General features: G+C 40.1%; 5 protein-coding genes across 7 annotated transcripts; 3 read left to right on the top strand and 2 right to left on the bottom strand.

The window, feature by feature from the left end:
- Positions 1–4866: 4866 nt before the first annotated feature.
- LOC124181411 (SCY1-like protein 2) lies at positions 4867–9538 on the top strand. 2 transcript variants are annotated; one of them, XR_006870455.1, is made up of 7 exons: positions 4869–6104; positions 6311–6649; positions 6729–7031; positions 7122–7503; positions 7599–7965; positions 8123–8742; positions 8837–9538. XR_006870455.1 is itself a non-coding variant. In XM_046567977.1 (6 exons), exons 1-6 carry the CDS (start codon positions 5430–5432, stop codon positions 8667–8669), a joined length of 2613 nt encoding a protein of 870 aa, XP_046423933.1. In that variant the 5' UTR covers positions 4867–5429; the 3' UTR covers positions 8670–9538. The 2 variants fall into 2 exon arrangements, 1 of the variants encoding a protein (XP_046423933.1); XM_046567977.1 differs by having other exon boundaries at positions 4867–6104; positions 8123–9538.
- Positions 9539–9779: 241 nt separating this feature from the next.
- Positions 9780–14208, bottom strand: LOC124181414. Of its 2 annotated transcripts, none has more exons than XM_046567980.1 (5): positions 13962–14208; positions 12989–13127; positions 10519–11460; positions 10155–10346; positions 9780–10022 (listed from the first exon to the last, which is right to left on the bottom strand). In XM_046567980.1, the coding sequence occupies exons 1-5, from the start codon at positions 14079–14081 to the stop codon at positions 9913–9915; spliced, it is 1503 nt and encodes a 500-aa protein (XP_046423936.1). In that variant the 5' UTR covers positions 14082–14208; the 3' UTR covers positions 9780–9912. The 2 variants fall into 2 exon arrangements, with proteins under 2 accessions (XP_046423936.1, XP_046423937.1); XM_046567981.1 differs by having other exon boundaries at positions 12989–13143; positions 13962–14097.
- A 1340-nt stretch (positions 14209–15548) lies between these two features.
- Positions 15549–16171, top strand: LOC124179908 (histone H4). Its single transcript, XM_046564777.1, has one exon. It carries the CDS (start codon positions 15614–15616, stop codon positions 15923–15925), a length of 312 nt encoding a protein of 103 aa, XP_046420733.1. The 5' UTR covers positions 15549–15613; the 3' UTR covers positions 15926–16171.
- A 1192-nt stretch (positions 16172–17363) lies between these two features.
- Positions 17364–17852, bottom strand: LOC124179905 (histone H2A). The gene has a single exon (XM_046564773.1). It carries the CDS (start codon positions 17776–17778, stop codon positions 17404–17406), a length of 375 nt encoding a protein of 124 aa, XP_046420729.1. The 5' UTR covers positions 17779–17852; the 3' UTR covers positions 17364–17403.
- A 100-nt stretch (positions 17853–17952) lies between these two features.
- LOC124179906 (histone H2B.3) lies at positions 17953–19460 on the top strand. The gene has a single exon (XM_046564774.1). It carries the CDS (start codon positions 18065–18067, stop codon positions 18434–18436), a length of 372 nt encoding a protein of 123 aa, XP_046420730.1. The 5' UTR covers positions 17953–18064; the 3' UTR covers positions 18437–19460.

The raw sequence follows: 19460 nt of genomic DNA, 5'->3' as shown, positions 1-19460 counted from the left end.
TATGTCAACAGGGCTTTGAGACTCAGTTCAGTTCGTCCTCCTCCTCGTCCACCTCCGACCACCTCCAACAATCGCCAACCATCTCGAACAACCACCGATAACCACCTCGGGTTGTACCTGGAATAGCAATAAATATTTTCAGTATCAGAACACATCAAAAATATTGCGTGAGGATTAATATTTTAAAAGTGCTGGAATAAATTTTTTCTGGTACTGTTCGGACGCAATTTTGCGAGACAAATCGATTAAGCGCAGTCCCGATACGCTGCGAGCAGCAGATAAAAAGTTACAGCCAAAAAACCAGAACCTGAGTTTTCGACATTTTTCAGCAGGTGCTTTTTCCTTCGTCATTTCCCTCCTGTTGATCCCACGCTCTTTTCGCTGCGTTCTCTGAGTTCCTGGGGGACCAATTAGTCAGGACAGGGTCATTTGGATCGAATCTGAGACCAAAAATTTTCGGCTCCAAAAATGAAGAAAAAGTAAGGCTAACCCCTTTGTATTTTTGGCAAAAATTTTCGAGATTTTGAAAAGTGCTGGAATAAATTCTTCCATGCACTATTCCGACGTAATTTTGCGAGAGAAATCGATTGGGCGCAGTCCCAATACGCTGTGATCATCGCATCAAAAGTCACAGCCCGAAAACGAAAGTTTATTGTCATAATTTTTGTCTTCCGTCGGTACTACGCTCTTTTTGATCCGTTTCATTCGTTTCAGGGCAACGCATCAAGTTGCATGCCCCAACACTTGATGGATAGAGCGTGCGACTCATGCGTATTATTTAATCATGACGTGTTATAACGACTGCCTTCAATTAGGCGCATGTCAAATGTTAGTCATGGTTTTCACCGAGGTTTTCCCATTACTTCATTACTCACACATGATTTAGCAGGAATTTCGGAGTGGCATGCAGAAGGGACCTGATAGAAAGGGTCATAAATTCGATGCACATCTAAAGTCTTATGGATGAGATTCAGTAGACATTTAATCAACTAATATTTTGTTGGTCATAATATTTTTGTATTCTATTCGAACCCCTTGATTCAAAATTCATTCGAATGGAGTTGCTACTTTCGCCATATTTTAAGATATTCTCCTCGTGTCTCACAATCACTCCGCGGGTCCACTTTCCTACAAGATGGATTCCAAGAACACAAAAGCATCTGGGACAAGACAGGACCAACATGAGTGAAAATTTGACAAAATGCAAAAAGTGTTTTCGTCTTTCCGATGTCAATTTTGAGCCGTCATTTGCAATGACCAGAGATAACGCACAATTCACTTCAAGAGCAAAATTACCTTAATACGGCTTCTGAATAAATATATTCTAGCATATTTCAAAATTCACCGAAATTGGATTAAAGTTAACCAAAGTTTTAGGCTACCTTTCGTAATGCTTAGGGGGCAACTGGTGGTGGTCGCCGATCATAATCCAACGCTTCAAACGATTGTAACCATCTTGGGGGTTTTGAAGCAGCAGTGGTATGAAGGTCTTGATTTCCAATATCTGGGCGGACTCTTCCATAAGGATGTTGTCGTATTTAAATCCCATGTCGACAAGTTCCCGTCGCTTGAGCGCTGCGTGCGTACAAGTCATTGCGATTACCTTCGCTTCTTTCACGAGTAAATACTTTGAACGGTACAGCCCTGATCTGAGCAATTCGAACGCACGGAACTCCTCAAGTTGAGCGAACATCCTCTCCACATATCTGTCAAAATCCCATAAACTGTTACAGTGATTCCCGAAGAAAACAACCTACCTAAATTTTGCGAATGATAACTTGAGATTCATTCGATAGTCACGTAGGACGCGATTTACAATTTCTGCGAGGTAGTTAACACGTTTCAGCACAATTTGCATGACTTTTCTATAAATTTTGATAACTTGGAGAAGCCGCAATCTGCACGTGTGAATACAAATGTCGTTTTCAAATCCACGACAAAAGATTGGAAGTCACATCTGCAGCCTTATTGGTGATAGATATTCATTTAAAACATAATATACCTGGTCTAAATATCGTATATTATTTATAAGAATGTTACAGAAAAATGTCTATCAATTAAATTTACAAGACCGTATTATCCCTTGAAAAACCACAACGCCGTACTATTGGGAAAATTTTTACTTAAAAATTGCAGTCATATTAGCGCAATGAATTGTCAGTGACGGATGAGAATGCTTGGATCCAATATAGCAAAGTAACGTAACAGCAATACGCTCGTAATTTGACCATCATGGAAGAGTGGGGAAAAGAATGAAAATAATTTACCTGAAACAACCCTGGGCAATTTCCCTATCCTCGCTGTAAGATAATCGTACCAACATTAAGGAAAAGCAACTGATCGAATTCATAAAACTTGGTCTCGGCTGAAATTAATTATTAGTGATGACATCGGCTCGCTAAGTTTTGTTGACGCCATCGTATGACAAAAAAAATTGCGCACCTATCACAATTGAATCATGCATGCAATGTAATTAGTAATGCACTCACGATGGACTGAGTCCACCTTGTTCTCCTCGTCTTCCTGGTCTTCCTCCTCGTCCACCTCCAACCACCGTCAACCACCTCCAACAACCACTGATAACCACCTCGAGTTATACCTTGAATAGAAATAAATATATTCAGTGTAAGAACACAGCAAAAATATTGTGTAAGGATTAATATAATTAATTAAATAATTCATGATATAATAAATTTTATCAGTGCATTTGTAGCTACGAAACTCGTGCTTGCGCGAAAAATGAATTGAAATAATTTACTGTGTACATGACAAGTTTGAAAAAGCTTAGATGAAATATATTTACAATTTCCACTAAATATTACACGAATGTTATCTATACTCACTGTGTAGAAATCCTCGTCCTCCTCGTCCACCTTGTTCTCCTCGTCTTTCTTGTCCTCTGAGAGTCAGGATTCACCAGGTAGCGGACCTGGAGCGTAGGAACCACGCAGCGCTTGTCCTGGAAGTCGAGTTTCACCAGGTAGCGTACCCGGAGTGCAGGAACCACGGAGCGCTTGTCCTGGATGTCAAGTTTCACTAGGTAGTCGACCTTGAGCGCAGAAACTACGGTGCGCTTGTCCTGGAAGTCAAGTTTCACCAGGTGGCGGACCTGGAGCGCAGAAACTACGGAGCGCTTGTTATGAAGTCGACTTCCACCAGGTAGCGGACCTGGAGCACAAGAACCACGGAGCGCCTATCCTGGAAGTCAAGTTTCACCAGGTAGCGGACCGGAAGTGCAGAAACCACGGAGCGCTTGTTCTGAAGTCGAGTTTCACCGCGTAGCGGACCCGAAGCGCGGGATCCGGGAGGTTGAGAATCCGGTACTCGAAATTTGCGGAGCGCGACTCTCATCCGTCCGCTCTACTGCGCGGTTGTTTCCAGACTGAGGAATTCGGCTAGCTGATTTTGAATTGGTGACGTCACTTTCTGAACGTCCGACATCCAAACTATGGTTTCGAACTTTGATACTATGTATGATGATGTATGATGTATGATGTATGACGTATGATGTATGGTGTACGATGTATGGTGTACGATGTATGATGATATGATATGATGTATAATGCTTTTAGTTTTCACGTTTCATACAAGAAATACACACTTCATCTCTCCTGCCTATTCCCGACTGAAGCGGCTAGGCTCTTCGATGGTCAGCCTTTGACTGAAGATATATTCTTCAGTTAACGAGTCAGCTAATAACCCGGCCGTTCTGCGACAGTTGGATGCTCAACATTTTTGCTCGTACCTTTCAAATGTTTGATAAAATACACTCGAAGTTTTAAGAAGCTTCGTTCTTTTACTCCCTTTCAAAAAAAAAAAAAATACCGACAATCACGTTTTCAAGTCTTTAAAGCAGGACACTGTGTTAAATACTATCTCACATACGGAGCATCCGTTTCATTTCGATCAAAATTAGCGCATCCGTAATGTGTTACAGTTACTCTGAATTTTTTTCCATACGAACACTCTTCGAAAACAATTCTGCTTCTCTACCCAAAGTAGGTACTTCACTTGCGACTAGCTAAAACAGCGTTTCGATTCTATGCCTACGAAAATTCAAGATCGAGTGAGCAAATGAAAAATTGTTCGAATAATTATGAATATCAATGTTATGGAATACATCGAGCGCGTATCGAATAGAATGTCATTTCGAAATGAATAATTCTTCTATTTCCATATGATAGACGTATTATTGTAGATGATCCAGTTCGTCTTTTGGAAAACTATAAAATTTATAGTATGCATCACGTATTAATCGTAAATTGATCATATATATTAATATCGTACATGAACCGCATATACATATATACTTTATAGCCTCTGCATCATTATTACATCTGATCTCTTAATATTTATGATCTATGTATACATTCTTCTCTTGGGTACCTATACTTCAATGAAATCACAGTTTTGCTACGAATTTTGGAAGAAATTTATTAGGTAGAGTCGATAGAGCAGAACCCTCCTACGCTCCCAGGCCCACCTGGGCCCACTGGCCCAACGAAAACTGGTGACCAAAATTTACCCAGGGGCATCCGTCTTTATATTCTTGAGTCAACGTATCCGGTTAGCAAACTTTGGGTGTATTCCGAAATATACTCGCAGTACTGCAAGTCTCTCTGCTACAAATACTGGCAATCGCGCTCCGAAATCGCGCGACAGCTTACTGCTGCCAGTCAGTGCCGTCATGAAATTTGTGATGATGTTGACTGTGAGTACTGCGGTCTGGGACGTGAGGCAGTTGCAGTACTTGAGAAAGCCACGTCTTCGGTGTAGCGTTCCGATTTTACTGCGACTGGCAACTCGAAGTAAAAACGGAACGCAGTTCGCAGTTGACTGCGTGACGTCACCGTCAGCAGTACTGCCGTTACGTGCCGTGCACGACGCGCCTTCTTAGTTGTTTGAAAATGATACCCATGGCTAACTGCTTTCAGCAAACTTCAATCAACGATATTACTTACCGTACGCATAGATGTATGTTTTTTTCACTGAAACAAAACCGAAAGTCATAACGTACTTACTTTTGTTAAGAAACAACCACAAAGTAGTAGAAACAACTTATGAATGGCCTCGACTCCAGCTTTCGTTGAGTAAACCACAGGGTGCGCTCTTTCATTCGTCCGTTGCGCGTAGATTGTATCTCCATTTCTTACTAAATATCCAAGTACGACGGAGACAAATATAGGTATTCATGCATACCTGCGCAGAGAGAATAAAAGAACGTACCCCACATGCAGGCATGTGGCTGCATTAGTCATCAGCCGTAGGTGGGCGATGTGTCAAATAAAGTGACATTCGACATATCGGTTTAATTGTAAATATGTACAATTACAGCGTTGATAAAGCTGAGCTGTGAAGGTCTGGTCAACGGTATAGAACAACATTCTCCATCCATTCAGTGAAACTGATATTAATCAAGAGTTACAAATATGGACGTCTTGAACAAGCTCCGAAACACAGTGAGCAACACCATAAGCAATACTATAAGCAACACTGTTAACAGTACAGCTTATGGTCTCTCCCAACTGTCAAGTGTTCTGCCTGGAAATCCAGTAACCAGAGAATTTGAAGCAACTGCACATGTCGGCAGCGCTGGTCCAGGCCTGCTATGGAAGGTTTACAGTGGTTATAAAAAATCAACCAAACAGGAAGCAGCTATATTTGTCTTTGAGAAACGCCAGCTAGACCGATGGTCTGGAAAAGTTGAGCGTGAAGCTGTTCTTGATTCTCTCAGACGTGGGGTTACTCAAATCACAAAACTCCGCCATCCTCAGGTTCTGATAGTTCAGCATCCGCTGGAGGAGTCGCGGGACAGTTTAGCCTTTGCTACCGAACCAGTATTTGCAAGCCTTGCTAACGTACTAGGCCGGCTTGATAATGTACCTCAACCAACGCCAGCTGCTTTAAGAGATTATAAACTACTTGATGTCGAAATTCGCTACGGTCTCATGCAGCTAGGCGAAGGTTTAGCCTTTCTCCATACTGATGTCAAACTGTTGCACAGAAATTTGTGCCCAGAAGCCATTATGATCAATGGACATGGAGCCTGGAAAATTTTTGGATTTGATTTCTGTGCTGTTAATCAGAGCCCGAACGATAAACAGGTATTAATAAACACTAATCGAAGTTATAACTCATTCGAATACGTCCGAAACTCTGTGACTTGGAATGTTTTCTATTTAAGATTAGATGCATCCAAAGTTAATTCCAAAGTTACTGAACTTCACATTTGTAAAGCATTGCAAGTGACCAAATATTACTATCTTTACCACGTACCGAATATTTTCTATTCACTGTTCAATTTTTCCAGCCATCGTGGTCATATGCAGATTATGATCCAACAATACCGAGTATAGCACAGCCATCTTTAGATTATTTAGCACCTGAGTGTGCAATTGCAGGCAGCTGCAGTCCACCTAGTGATATTTTTTCACTGGGCATGCTCGTGTATGTCTTACATTCACCAGGGGGCCGTCCACTGAACGAATGTCATGGAGATCCATCAAAATGCCGACGCTTTTTGGGAGATCTAAAGAACTCTCTTTCCTCATCTAAACTTAGTCACATTCCTGAACCACTAAGAGATACTACAAAACTCATGCTAAGTAATAATCCTGAACTGAGACCAGATGCGCATCAATTTATTAAGGTACAAGGGTGTTGCTTCTATACCTACGAAAATTGTAGGAAAATTTGAAGTTGACTGTATAAATAATGAGTATTTACAGATTGATTACTTTACCGATATTGGAGTGCGGACATTGAACTATTTGGACAAACTCTTTCAATGGGACAATCTACAAAAGTCCCAGTTTTACAAAGGTCTGCCAAAAGTAATAAAGCAACTTCCGCACAGAGTTGCCCTACACAGAGTATTACCAGCCCTCTACAAAGAATTTGTTAATGCTCCAATGGTGCCTTTTGTACTCCCAAGTGTACTACAAGTATCGGAAAATGGCACTGCAGAAGAATTCAAGGAACACATTTTACCCAACCTAAAACCTGTGTTGGCACTGGAAGACCCACCACAGGTTTGATTTCGTTTATATCGATTACTTACCACTCTACAGATTGTTTAAAACTATCATATAATTTAATTTGTAACTCTTCCTTTTTTATAGGTCAGCTTAGTTTTACTACAACGTGTCGATCTACTTTTGAAACTGTGCCCGGCTGATGCGATCAGAAACGATGTCCTGCCACTTCTTACACGAGCACTAGATTCCGATTGGGAGCAGCTGCAAGAGCTCTGCCTTGCTGCACTCCCTTCTATAGCCAACTTGATCGATGGACCATCAATGAAAAATGCGATTTTACCTAGAATTAAAAAATTATGTCTAGCAAGTAAAGGTAGTACCAACTTGGGGGTGAGGGTGAACTGTCTTCTGTGCCTTGCTAAAATGCTAGACCACTTGGACAAGTGGTTGATTCTAGATCAAATTCTTCCATTTCTCCAAGAAGTCCCACATTCTGGCGAACCTGCCGTTTTAATGGCCATTATAGGTAAGGAGCTAGTTGTAATTCAGGCAAGTTATATCCCATAGCTAATGCCATAAATTCGTCTAATCATAGACTAACGATAACCTTGCGACTTACAGGTATTTACAAGCTGGTACTGACCCACAGCAAGCTGGGCATGAGTAAGGAGATGTTGGCAACTCGAATTTTGCCATTTCTGCTTCCATTCTGTGTTGAACCAGGACTTAGTCCCACACAATTTGAAACACTAGCTTCGCTTGTGGGAGATATGGTGACACGAGTTACCTCTGAGCATCGTGAAGCTCTCCGTCAACTGGATGCTGTCCGAAAGGAAGCTCAACAATTTGATCAGGCTCTTTCCCAAGCTGGCAATCCTACATCTAGTAGTTTGAGTGACACGTTCGCTGGAATTGAACTAGCACCACCGCCTACTGCTGCGGCAAAAACGTGCGATACAAAAGTACTCAGCCTACAAGAGAAGCAAAAGTGAGTAGTAGCCATGTACAAGAGTTTTTTATCATTAATAATTTTCCAATAAGTTATGTGCATTGTGATGAAGCCTTTTCATAGTTTCCAGAAGTTTTCTTTACACATTGGTAATTCCTGAATAAATCATCTCATTGAATCAACTTTTTTATTTCAGACTTGTCCAGCAACAAGAAGCACATCAGAGACTGCAAGCCCAAGCGCCAATGGCTCCAAAGCCAATTGTTCAACCTGTGAAATCCAAGCCCAAAGATCTAACTGACACGCTTTTACAAAATAATCTAAATCAGCTGAACAAACCTTTAACTAAGTCTTCAAGTTCTGAATCAAATTATGCCGCCTTGCAGTCTCCGTCCTGGGGAAAGACTGGAATGACTAACGGTATGACAAACAGTCAAACTCAGTGGGGTGGTCTAGCAATCACAGCTGGACCACAAACTGTTCAAAACCCAATGTCAGGTTGGAGTTCAAACGCAATGAATCCAACTATGAATTGGGGGGGATCTCAGCAATCTGCACCAAACTGGAATCAGACTAGAGTCAATCAAAATATAGGTCAGAATTGGGGATCATCTGTAAATTCTGGAATAAGGCCACAATGGAGACCGGAAGGAGGGGCACAGGGGATGTCTCAACCTCTTGTATCCCAACCACAAACTACTCCGAATCTATCCACACAAGACATTATGGACTTACTTAGCTAATACAAACTGACTGCATTAGAGAATAGTTTAATATTCGACTTAACTGTTACAAAGTGATACTCAAGCATTACAGGTGAATATATTGCAGATAGATTTTTCTGTACTAGTTCTGCTCATGTTATTGTAAAATTGAAATGAAAGGATGTTTTGCTTCTTTCCTTTTGCAGGAACCACGGAATTCGGGACTCGTACTTGTAAAATCGCGACAAAGTTTGGAAGATTTCTACAAGAATACATGCACCTCGTTATTAGTGACTATTTCCGTTGTACATGCTAGAAATGACTGTTTGGTAACTGTTATCAACTTGGATTCATCTTTTTTTTCGACAATTGTTATTATGATACAAATTCGAATAAACTGGTTAACTATAAGCATCAGATTTAAAATTTGTGACAGTTTACATTTTTATAATGTAATCACGAATTTTACCCGTTTTGTAGAAAATTACGTTATAAATACACCTACATTAAAATTTACGAACATAATCTATAAAGTACTGTTTACAGTGTATTTATAAATTTAGTTTAATCAAAAATCACGTATTTAATTGGAATTTATCCAAGAATTTCACTCACGTTCACAGTAACTCATACTTTATACCCTAAAATATCTATATGCATTGGTGCATTTCATATAGAATATAGATTGAGTTTTTCTAAATACACAAAGTATGTTCATATCAGTAAACTAACAGAGTGTTATGCTTTTCTAACATAAATCTAGCTGAAATGAGTACTTATGTAATATGTATAGTGAAGTAAATTATTTTTCAATTAACTATCCCTATACAATTACATAACTGAGATAACATAAAAGATATCCAATCTAACTATATAACCAGATTCAATAAAGAATAGAATTCGATTTTTTTCTGGATCCATCATTCTTATTATAATCATCCACTCTTACCGAATATAAATTGTAGGTGGTCCTTCAACCTCTGATCCATCCGAATACGGTCATATTTAATTATTTTTCGACAACGTAACTATACTTTCAATTACTTATGTCAGTCAGAGTTACGCAACTGATAATCATCAGTCTGAAAGCATCCCATTTTATCAGTGAAAATTATCAATAATCTAAATGTATATAGAAAAATAAATGTCTTGTATTGAAAAATATAAACTATTCAAATTAAAAATTACACATAGTTCGACTTACAATTAGACTGATTCTTAAAAACTAATGGGTATACAAATTTATGTCCACACATACAATTAGCTTATTTTTAAATCGATATCACCGCTTTGGCCATCGTGCCCGCAACGCACCAAAGCATGGCGTAAGAATCCAGTACCCACCTCCCACGAGTTCAGCTATCGACACAATTCGTAGGCAGGTTGAGAAATCTGGAAGAAGAATTGAATTTCGAATTTTACATTATTCGCGATTATAACGGCAGCGAAAACTTCTTCCAAATTGTCAAGCGTACACCGTAATTTATTAAAGAAACCGATACAGTACATCTACGTGTTTCTTACCCTCGATAAATATTAGAAACAGCAAAGCCAGTCCCACAATCATACTGAGTCCTCTGAGTGCTCTATTGGCACCTTTTGCTCCGAGTAGATCACGGAGTGCACTTTCCTCCGCAACAGAACAACCGCCTATACTCACTCCTCCAACGAAAGCCCAAAGTAAAAACCATACATGCTTACTGCTGGAAACGATTCCTATTGTACAAAATGAACATTTTATATAAGTAGGTCAGGAATAATCTCTGATCAAGAATGTGCATGTTTATAGAGTGACAGAGAATATTTTCAATACCATAGAAATTGCACCGACACGGTTCCTCTATTTACTTATGGTTGCTTTAAATATAATTAATTGGGTACTGCTAACCCCAGAGCGCAGCGCTTCCAAGCCAGCACATGGTTCCAAAATAAACGCTTCGCCATCGCGCAGTCTTGGGACTCCAAATAGAAGCTGCACCAGGTAGAAACGTCCCTAGACCGATGACGGTAGTCAACGTGACGGACTGACCGAGGGTGGTGAACCCCTGGCCTTGGGTCATGGCCATAGACGGAGAAAGCACGAGGAGGGAAAACGCGCAGCCCTTGATGGAAAACCAAGTAACAACGGCACTCCAGAACTTGATGAGTCGCAGTGTTCGAAATTCTTCGAGCCAGGTGGTCGTGGAAGAACCACTAGGGGTGACGAATAGATTTATATCATCCTCCGGCTCGTCGTAAGAGTACGAATTACTCCCTTCACTGAAAAGAGGTGTTGGGATTGGTTCTCCGGTGGTTGTCCCATCATTCTCTTCTGTTTCATTTCTGAATTCTTCCTCCAGATTCGGAAAGCTCAGTGTCTCTTCGGGGGTTTCTCGAATGCTCAATTCGTTGTCCTCTTCGGAGATGAGCAGACGGTACGGCGTTGTTCTCTGGAGTACGGGGGCGTCGAAGGCACAAGCACCAAGGATGCCGGGTAAAAGTGCCGTGGAGAGAAGCAGGAGGCCCGTTTGAAGCCCGGTGTTTTGCAACAGCATGTAGGCGTATCCAGGCATCATCGCGATGCCAAGAGAAAACGATATTCGCTTCAACGTCAATACTAGAACTAATCTCGTCCGAAAATGTCTTCGTAGAAGATTCTCGCTCTGCAACAGCACCGTGCTTGCGCCTATCCCCATAACAGCGCCGGCACTCAACCGCGCAAGATAAGCTCCGACTCCTCCTGTCTCGAGGTATCCCGATGCTAGGATGCCGATCGCAAGCAGAGCTACTCCTGTCAGCCCTACGAAGCGTGGTACTGTGGCAAGGTTTACAATCGTACGGCTCCATGGATCTAACGATAAATTCAAAATTAATAGTAATAATGGAAGACCTAAAGAATTCTACGATAAACTAGTATAGTATTACACAAAGTGTTACACAATATTTTGAGACTGGATATTTTTTTGTGCAATAAATCACTATTTCAGTTAGGCGACAAGTTTGTTTCGTATATCAGCAGCTGTTGGTCCTACGAGGTTTGGGATGCCATTTTGGGTACCTTGGGGTTCAATTAGTCTAGAAATCGTTATTAGAATCGATTCTGGGACAAAAAGTTTCTGACTCCAAAATCGCAAGAAAGGGAGCCATTATTTTTACATTAAATTAATTAATTTTAAAAGGGAGCTCTTCTACGTTTCGTGCAAGGTATACAGTTTTACGTTCATCTTATAGGGGTTCAAAGCTTCCATAAATGAATGACAATATACACTGCAGAATATTTCTCATTCCATCATAATGATGATGATTATTCAAATATAACTAGAATTCTCATGCAGTGCCCACAACTTTTTCACGGATGTTATTATTCGTGGTTTTGACCGGCCAGAATAGTGATCCAGCATCCTCCATCGTCACTTTGTGGATACCTTGGTAAACATTTTTTTGCTCCAAAATACCAACCAGATAAGAAACAAGTTCACTTATACGTCTTTCTTCCATCATTTACAATATTGTTCTGTTTTCTTTGTTGATCGTATTTGTTTTGTTTTATTTTATCTTAATTTTGATTTTAATCTACTAAATGTACTTGGTATAACTACCAATAAAATAATTCAAATGTATACGAGTATTCCTGAAACTTTGTAGCTGGGATCATATTTTTCCCGGGCGACAAGCCTGACTCGCACACTACCCTAGAAACGGCACTTATTACTGAAGAACATCATATGACTTAATATTTTAATGACAAAATAATATTGGACAACTTATATATTTGGCATAAGTATCATAGACTGCTTTTGCTCATCACGAATTAGGAAAATATGAATAATAGTCGGTTAACTTTTATTATACTTTAACACCACGTTTTATACTGGTGGTTAAATATGGATTCAGCAATTGGAGCATAACTAATAGTCCTCATATATTTCCAGGTTCAAAGTAAGGAGTGTGTTTAGACAGCTGCACATTTTTCCACCCATTCGGTCGTTATAATAACGCTAATTCAAAAGTAAGGCACGTCGTGAAAGGATACGGCAATTCGCTTTGCTTGCTTTTTCAATTTCATTATAAAGAATTTTCTTCCTTTTTTAAGGTTTAATTGTATATTAGCTTGTTATTTTCAGATTACGAAAAATAAAGCACGGTAGAATATTACAACAACGGTCAAAACACAACGATTTTTTCGGAGTTCACTTTTCCAATAAAGAAAGAAAAATTTTTCCTATGAAATGGCCGAATTCTACAAAACGCTGAACTAATGAAAAAATAGTTCATCCGAAAACTATCGAAAGCCTACGTGTATCGTAAAATTTTAATAATTTATTTAGCTACTGTATTTGAATAAATTGCAGTGTCTTATTAAAGAGTGTTCCAATTACCGGCTAAACTCCAGAAAGCGATAAACAGTATCGGCGTGAGGGTGACGCTCCCCTTCCAAAGATAGATATCTGGTTCCGAATCGCTGTGCAAATAACTCAAGACGACGCCATACATCGACAGGACACTAGGAACCGTGATCTGCAAATGTGCGAACCTTAAACATGGATTTATTAAATAGGTATTGAGTGCAACACACGTTTGTGCATGTTAGATAATACCATAAATAATTGCGATTTATCATAGTGTAGAATATAATGATGACGTAGTGATTATTTCAAATGCAATTTTGATCACATGGAACCCAGGTAAAAGCACTCATTTTACAACGTATGGTTTTATTTAGGTTGAAAATATTATACTGGAAATTATCTAGATAATTTTTTGTTATTTGAGCAAATTCACGAAAAGTTATAAACTGCGTATTATCTGTACCGGCGTTAAATAGATGTGGAATTCGTAGGTAATGAGGCTAACATCGCAATAAATTGGATAAACTTGCGAATCATCAATCTTACTTATAAGTGTCAGCAACTCTCGGATTCTCAAATTGACAAATTTACAAATTTTTAATGAATGATATACGTGGCACTAATTTCACGAAAAGTCAGGAGATTGTAACACGATAATCAATTCATTTTGGTGCAACGTACATTATGAGATAGTGGATAGTCCATTATAATGACTTAATCCGAGTATCCATCTCACAGATTTGATTATTGACAGTAGCATTTTTTTTTTAACACTTAGGCTAACGGTGACTTACATTGCAATTAATGTATTTTCATTATTATGCTACTCTATGAATTTAATCTAGATTTCTCGGCTGGATTAAGAGGTGATCGAACCTACTATACTATGCTACGTATAACGTGCAGCAAGAAATCCGTACAATCATTCTTATTCATTTTATTTTTTTATCTTGTCATCTGAAAAGGTTTGGGATTTGACGTACAATACGGGCGAGACGCTTACCTGAATCATGATAATACCGAGAAACACGAGCCAGGAATAACCGCCATCGGGAATTGTGGGGCCCAATTCCGCCATCGACGTGACCACGTTGTCCAAACGAAGACGTTGAGTACGGGGCATTGTCACCCCTCACCATTCAACCACCCCCCAAAAAATCTCTGCGTCTACACGAGAACAACAAAACCCAGAAATAGCAGCACTCCGAGCGACCGCGGATAATTAACCCAGCCATCGGTGAGTCCGACTAAATGAGGTGGCAGACCGTATCTAATCTTGGAGGTTTGTGATAACATTGGTACAGGTGGCACAGCGGGGCAAGGGGATCAATGGCGACTTGCCTGCATGGTTATTACAACGTATATGTCGCTCTCACGTATCGGGTAGTCACCTAAGCGTTTGATTTCTCTAGATGTTTGTTTTAATCGCGTAGGCAGTTCAAGAATGTCGCTGAACTTGATTGTGTGAAAATATCAAGTTCAAGATTTCCAAAATCATAGAAGATCTCAGTCTGTGTTCATTTGAACGCTGTATTCTGAAACCGCAAATCACGTTTATCTCGTGCGTTTTTCTGTTATGACAGCTGTCATAACATTTTTTACCTCTTGCATTCAAGGACAAAAAAATTAAATGCTGCACATTTTTGCTAGCTGTGTTGTGAGCGTTGGATACACTTATAATCAGTACTGTAATCTTTGACAAATTATCATTCATTTTTTTTAATTAATAAGTAAAGTAAGTCGTTTAATTCTCGGTGTTCTATGCATGGTAGATACAGATAATTCCTGCGGTGAAATCTTCAAAATGTATTGACACGGATTACCCAAGTACGATAAGGTTGCGCGATTATCGCCATTATTATACAATTGAAGAATTCTTTTTACCAAAATATAATTTATTTTTTCAAATCTTAGACGAAGACAATCTGTCATATAATCTGCATTCGGTGGTCCTTCAAGAGTCATTTTCGGTCTCGGAGATACGATCCCGGCAGAGAATGCATAAAAAGCGCCGATCCCCAAATTTCAAAATGCCAACGAAATTTCAGCATCACTCGCTTCCTAACGCCCATCGATACACGAGTTTTTGAATCCAGTTGTAACTTGGATGCCGGGGGTCGTTCGAAAGGGCAATAATATTTAAATAAGATGCTTGTTCGTAAAATTTTTAACACCAGGTACTCTGACAGTTAGATAGCCGGAGGAATTCTACAATTTACTATGTTTAGCGAGGCTGTACAATTGCTCACAAATATAATTATACGCTATTCTATATTACGATAATTTAAGACGTCTTTTATTTTGATCCTCCAGATGATTGTAATCTTACGGTGGAAGAATTTTATCCTATTTCTTCGACGTTCCATCGCAGACTGATAATGAGTCAAATCGGTATATCCGATAATATTCCGAATCTTAACTGTTATTCACCGTCAGGAACAACATTTCAAGGGACAAGGGCCCACGATCAGCTCTCGGGCTGTGCATCGTGCGTGGCGCTGATTGGTTGACGGAGCAGTGGTAGGGATCGTGGCGTTTGAGCGGATAAAACCTGCGCGCGACGTACGACAAGGCACAGTTGCATCCTCGAGGTGGTCGTGTCACGGTCGTAGGAAGTACACTCGCGATCATCCAAGTCCCCGGACAAGCAACAAGATGACTGGCCGTGGAAAGGGAGGTAAGGGATTGGGCAAAGGAGGCGCAAAGCGTCACAGGAAGGTGCTTCGCGACAACATCCAAGGCATCACCAAGCCGGCCATTCGTCGGTTGGCTCGACGTGGAGGCGTGAAGCGAATCTCAGGTCTCATTTACGAGGAGACTCGCGGTGTCCTCAAGGTCTTCCTTGAGAACGTGATTCGTGACGCTGTGACCTACACGGAGCACGCGAAGAGGAAGACTGTCACCGCTATGGACGTCGTCTATGCCTTGAAACGCCAGGGACGCACTCTCTACGGTTTCGGCGGTTAAACCGCAACGCCACATACATGTCTGCGACTAAGACAAATCGGCCCTTTTTAGGGCCAACAATATTAGTCCAATGCAAAGAACCGAATTTTACATCACCAACAGCCGTACAATTGATTCATAGATTATATGACACGTAACACTTTTATTCTCTTTGGCCTATCTTAATCGTAGAACTGAAACAGAAATATTACTCTTCACTTGATGGAGTGCGTATATTTGCATCTGTAATTTATGGCGGTCGTGTGAAAGGTGATTCGTTTTTATGATAATTACCATCATACGAATTATTCAAAGAAATAATCTAATTTAATGTTCCATTCGTACAATTATTTCGGAATGATGACAAGCGCAGCTTGCATTTTTCACTTCCACGACTTTCTTCAGTGCAAGCAACCAATTATACAATACTTCATCTGAAAGAAAAGTTGTGAATCTGAAGAAATTTTCGGCTAAAATTGTCAAAAACTAGTACTTTTTCCGATCAAGTTGAACGAACGAAGTGGTAAACTAATAATACTGCAGATTCACGTATAATGTACGCTATTCACTCCACTTTGGTGAAATACGTGTTCCGTCATATCTCGGATGGTTAAAGATGCACTTATATTGCAACAATTTTCCCAGCCTAGCGCGATCCTGTCCTTAGAAAGAAGCCCATAATGAATTACAGAGAATATGTACGGAACATACAACCAAAAAACTCCAATTCTTGCAAGTATTGACTATTTCCGGAGCAAGCATGCGCACTGCATAGTAGCATTTCGGATCAATGGTTTTTTTACTGTGAGGTAAAAATTAGAGGTGAGTCAATTTGAATTGCTGTGAATTCGATTCTCGTTATTGCTGCCGAGTAATTTAGGAAGCTGCAACTTGTTAGTAATAAACATTCAATTAGCTTCACGTGGGAAGCAGTTCAAAATCCAACATTTTCAGGACACAAGGGGCTGACTACATCACACCTAGCCGCCATCAGTCAAGTTTGAGCAGCTAAAACAGGGTTCGTACGTACAGGGTAAGCCCGGAAAGCTTAGGCAATTTTAAAAATCAGACTGAAATTTTGATTCCGTCGAAGGAATGAATCCGTTCTTATACAAAGTACTATCGATCTGAAGTACAAAAAAAATTACTTGAAATTTTGTTTCGTCGCACTACTTCGTACATTCTATGTATATTACTCAATACCAAACCTTTCTTAATTTTTTTCTTACAGAAAATCGCAGGGTGTTGTTTGTAAATTGATAACACACTAAGTTAGTTACTAGGTAGTATTGAAGGTATGAAAAAATTGTCATTAATCGGCATTTTTCATGAAAGGTTACTGAAAAAATCCTATTTTCAGGCTGGATTACCTGGTAAATTCAGGGAATTTCAGAAATCGGTTATTAGCCCCGTGTTTGGTATGAAAAATTCTTTCGCTTTCAATAATTTGGTGGCCCTGAAAAGGGCCGGTGGTTTATAAGGTGTAACCAATTGACGCATTACGCCTTTTTCTCCGTCTTCTTTGGCAGAAGAACAGCCTGAATGTTCGGCAGAACCCCACCTTGAGCAATAGTAACTCCCGAAAGAAGCTTGTTCAACTCTTCGTCATTGCGGATTGCCAGTTGCAGATGTCGCGGAATAATTCTGGTCTTTTTGTTATCACGAGCAGCGTTACCAGCCAATTCAAGAACTTCAGCGGCCAGATACTCCATCACCGCAGCCAAATACACAGGCGCCCCGGCGCCGACGCGCTCAGCGTAATTGCCCTTGCGAAGCAATCGATGTATACGTCCCACAGGGAATTGGAGTCCAGCACGACTGGAGCGGGACTTTGCCTTTCCCTTGACTTTGCCGCCTTTGCCACGACCGGACATGACGTTTAATGTAAGGTTGAAAGAGACTTAATAAAGTATGACGGACGGAACGCTCGCGACGTCGAACTGTGTCTGTGCCCAGTTGGGTGGCCGCGTAGGACTTTATACCTTCGACTCACCCCCTGTGGGCCAATCAGCTTGCCGCGTCGCCTCCGGCGCGTTCCGATTGGCCCGGTCAACGAGAACCAGCGCTGGATAAATAGACTGCGGCGTCGAAAGTCCAACACAGTTCACTCTGGACTTCGAATCCTGACCGTATCAAGTAGGATCGTGACCGTAACCGAAGATGCCACCCAAGGCTAGTGGTAAAGCTGCTAAAAAGGCTGGAAAGGCCCAAAAGAACATTTCCAAGGGAGACAAAAAGAAGAAACGTAAGAGGAAGGAGAGTTACGCTATCTACATATACAAGGTCCTGAAGCAGGTCCATCCTGATACTGGAATATCGAGCAAAGCGATGAGCATCATGAACAGCTTCGTCAACGACATCTTTGAACGCATTGCTGCGGAAGCGTCCCGTCTTGCTCATTATAACAAACGCTCCACCATTACATCTCGGGAAATTCAAACTGCTGTTCGACTTTTGTTACCTGGTGAACTCGCCAAGCACGCTGTCAGTGAAGGAACCAAAGCAGTGACCAAATACACTAGCTCCAAGTGAGCAGCTGCTCCCTGCATACACATCGGCTCTTTTAAGAGCCACCACTTATTTTGAAACGACAGAAAACGAAATCGACACTTGCTGGATATCATTCCCCATGAACCCATATTTTCCATCCCACGATAGTTGTAGATAGAATATGTTGTCTCGTGTATTCGTTATCAATTATGAACATATATGCATAATTTCGAATGTCATCAAAAACTGAACAATATTAAGAGTTTCCGAATTCAGTCTTCACTCAAAAGTATACTGAGAATATTTAACAATTTTTAACTGTAGGTTATCTTATATGTGAATTCTCATTATCAATTAAACATGTACGGATAGGAAACTCATTAGCTAATTATTTAATATTTTACTCGTGATAAATCGAATTACATTAAATTGAATATCCAATATTATACAAATAGATGAAAACGAAAGTCAGAAGATATTTCTGACGTGATAGTATGGAATTGCATTGAAATATCCAACTACGAATGCCACACAATCTGTTACTGAGAGTTTAAAATTTACTATCTTCATAACAAGATTAGAAAAACTCATAAATAATACAGTAAAAGAAACATTTCAATACACCAAATATACTTTCTTAGATGGTGGCAATTAAATATTTTCTTAATATACTGTATTAATATAGTTTAATACAAATAAGGATGAGAAGACTTTCATTAACGTCAACTTGTATTAAAGAAGAATACACGCAACAGTTATGAAGGAAATAAAATTAAGTTTTAGGAAACTCCTGCCTGCTGAGATTCATCACATACGTGAAAGCACACAACAATGGTCTACTCTGTCAGGCTAGGTCAATTATCTCGTATAGGTAATGAATATCACGTAACGCCAGATTTATCAGTCCATGTATATGTATATGGTGGCAAGAGATCGGGAATATTGACAATATTCAGGGAACGTCGTCGAACGGGGAAATTAATATTGTTCAGTTTTTATACCCCTTTACTTCTGATATACAATTTATGGCACTGTTGCTTGCAAAAGTCGCTCAACATTTCGTAAG

The sequence above is a fragment of the Neodiprion fabricii genome, chromosome 4 (genome assembly GCF_021155785.1).
Source record: "Neodiprion fabricii isolate iyNeoFabr1 chromosome 4, iyNeoFabr1.1, whole genome shotgun sequence".
Classification (NCBI taxonomy): domain Eukaryota; kingdom Metazoa; phylum Arthropoda; class Insecta; order Hymenoptera; family Diprionidae; genus Neodiprion; species Neodiprion fabricii.
The sequence above is the reverse complement of the archived record's forward strand: the minus strand, read 5'-3'. Positions and strand labels throughout refer to the sequence as shown.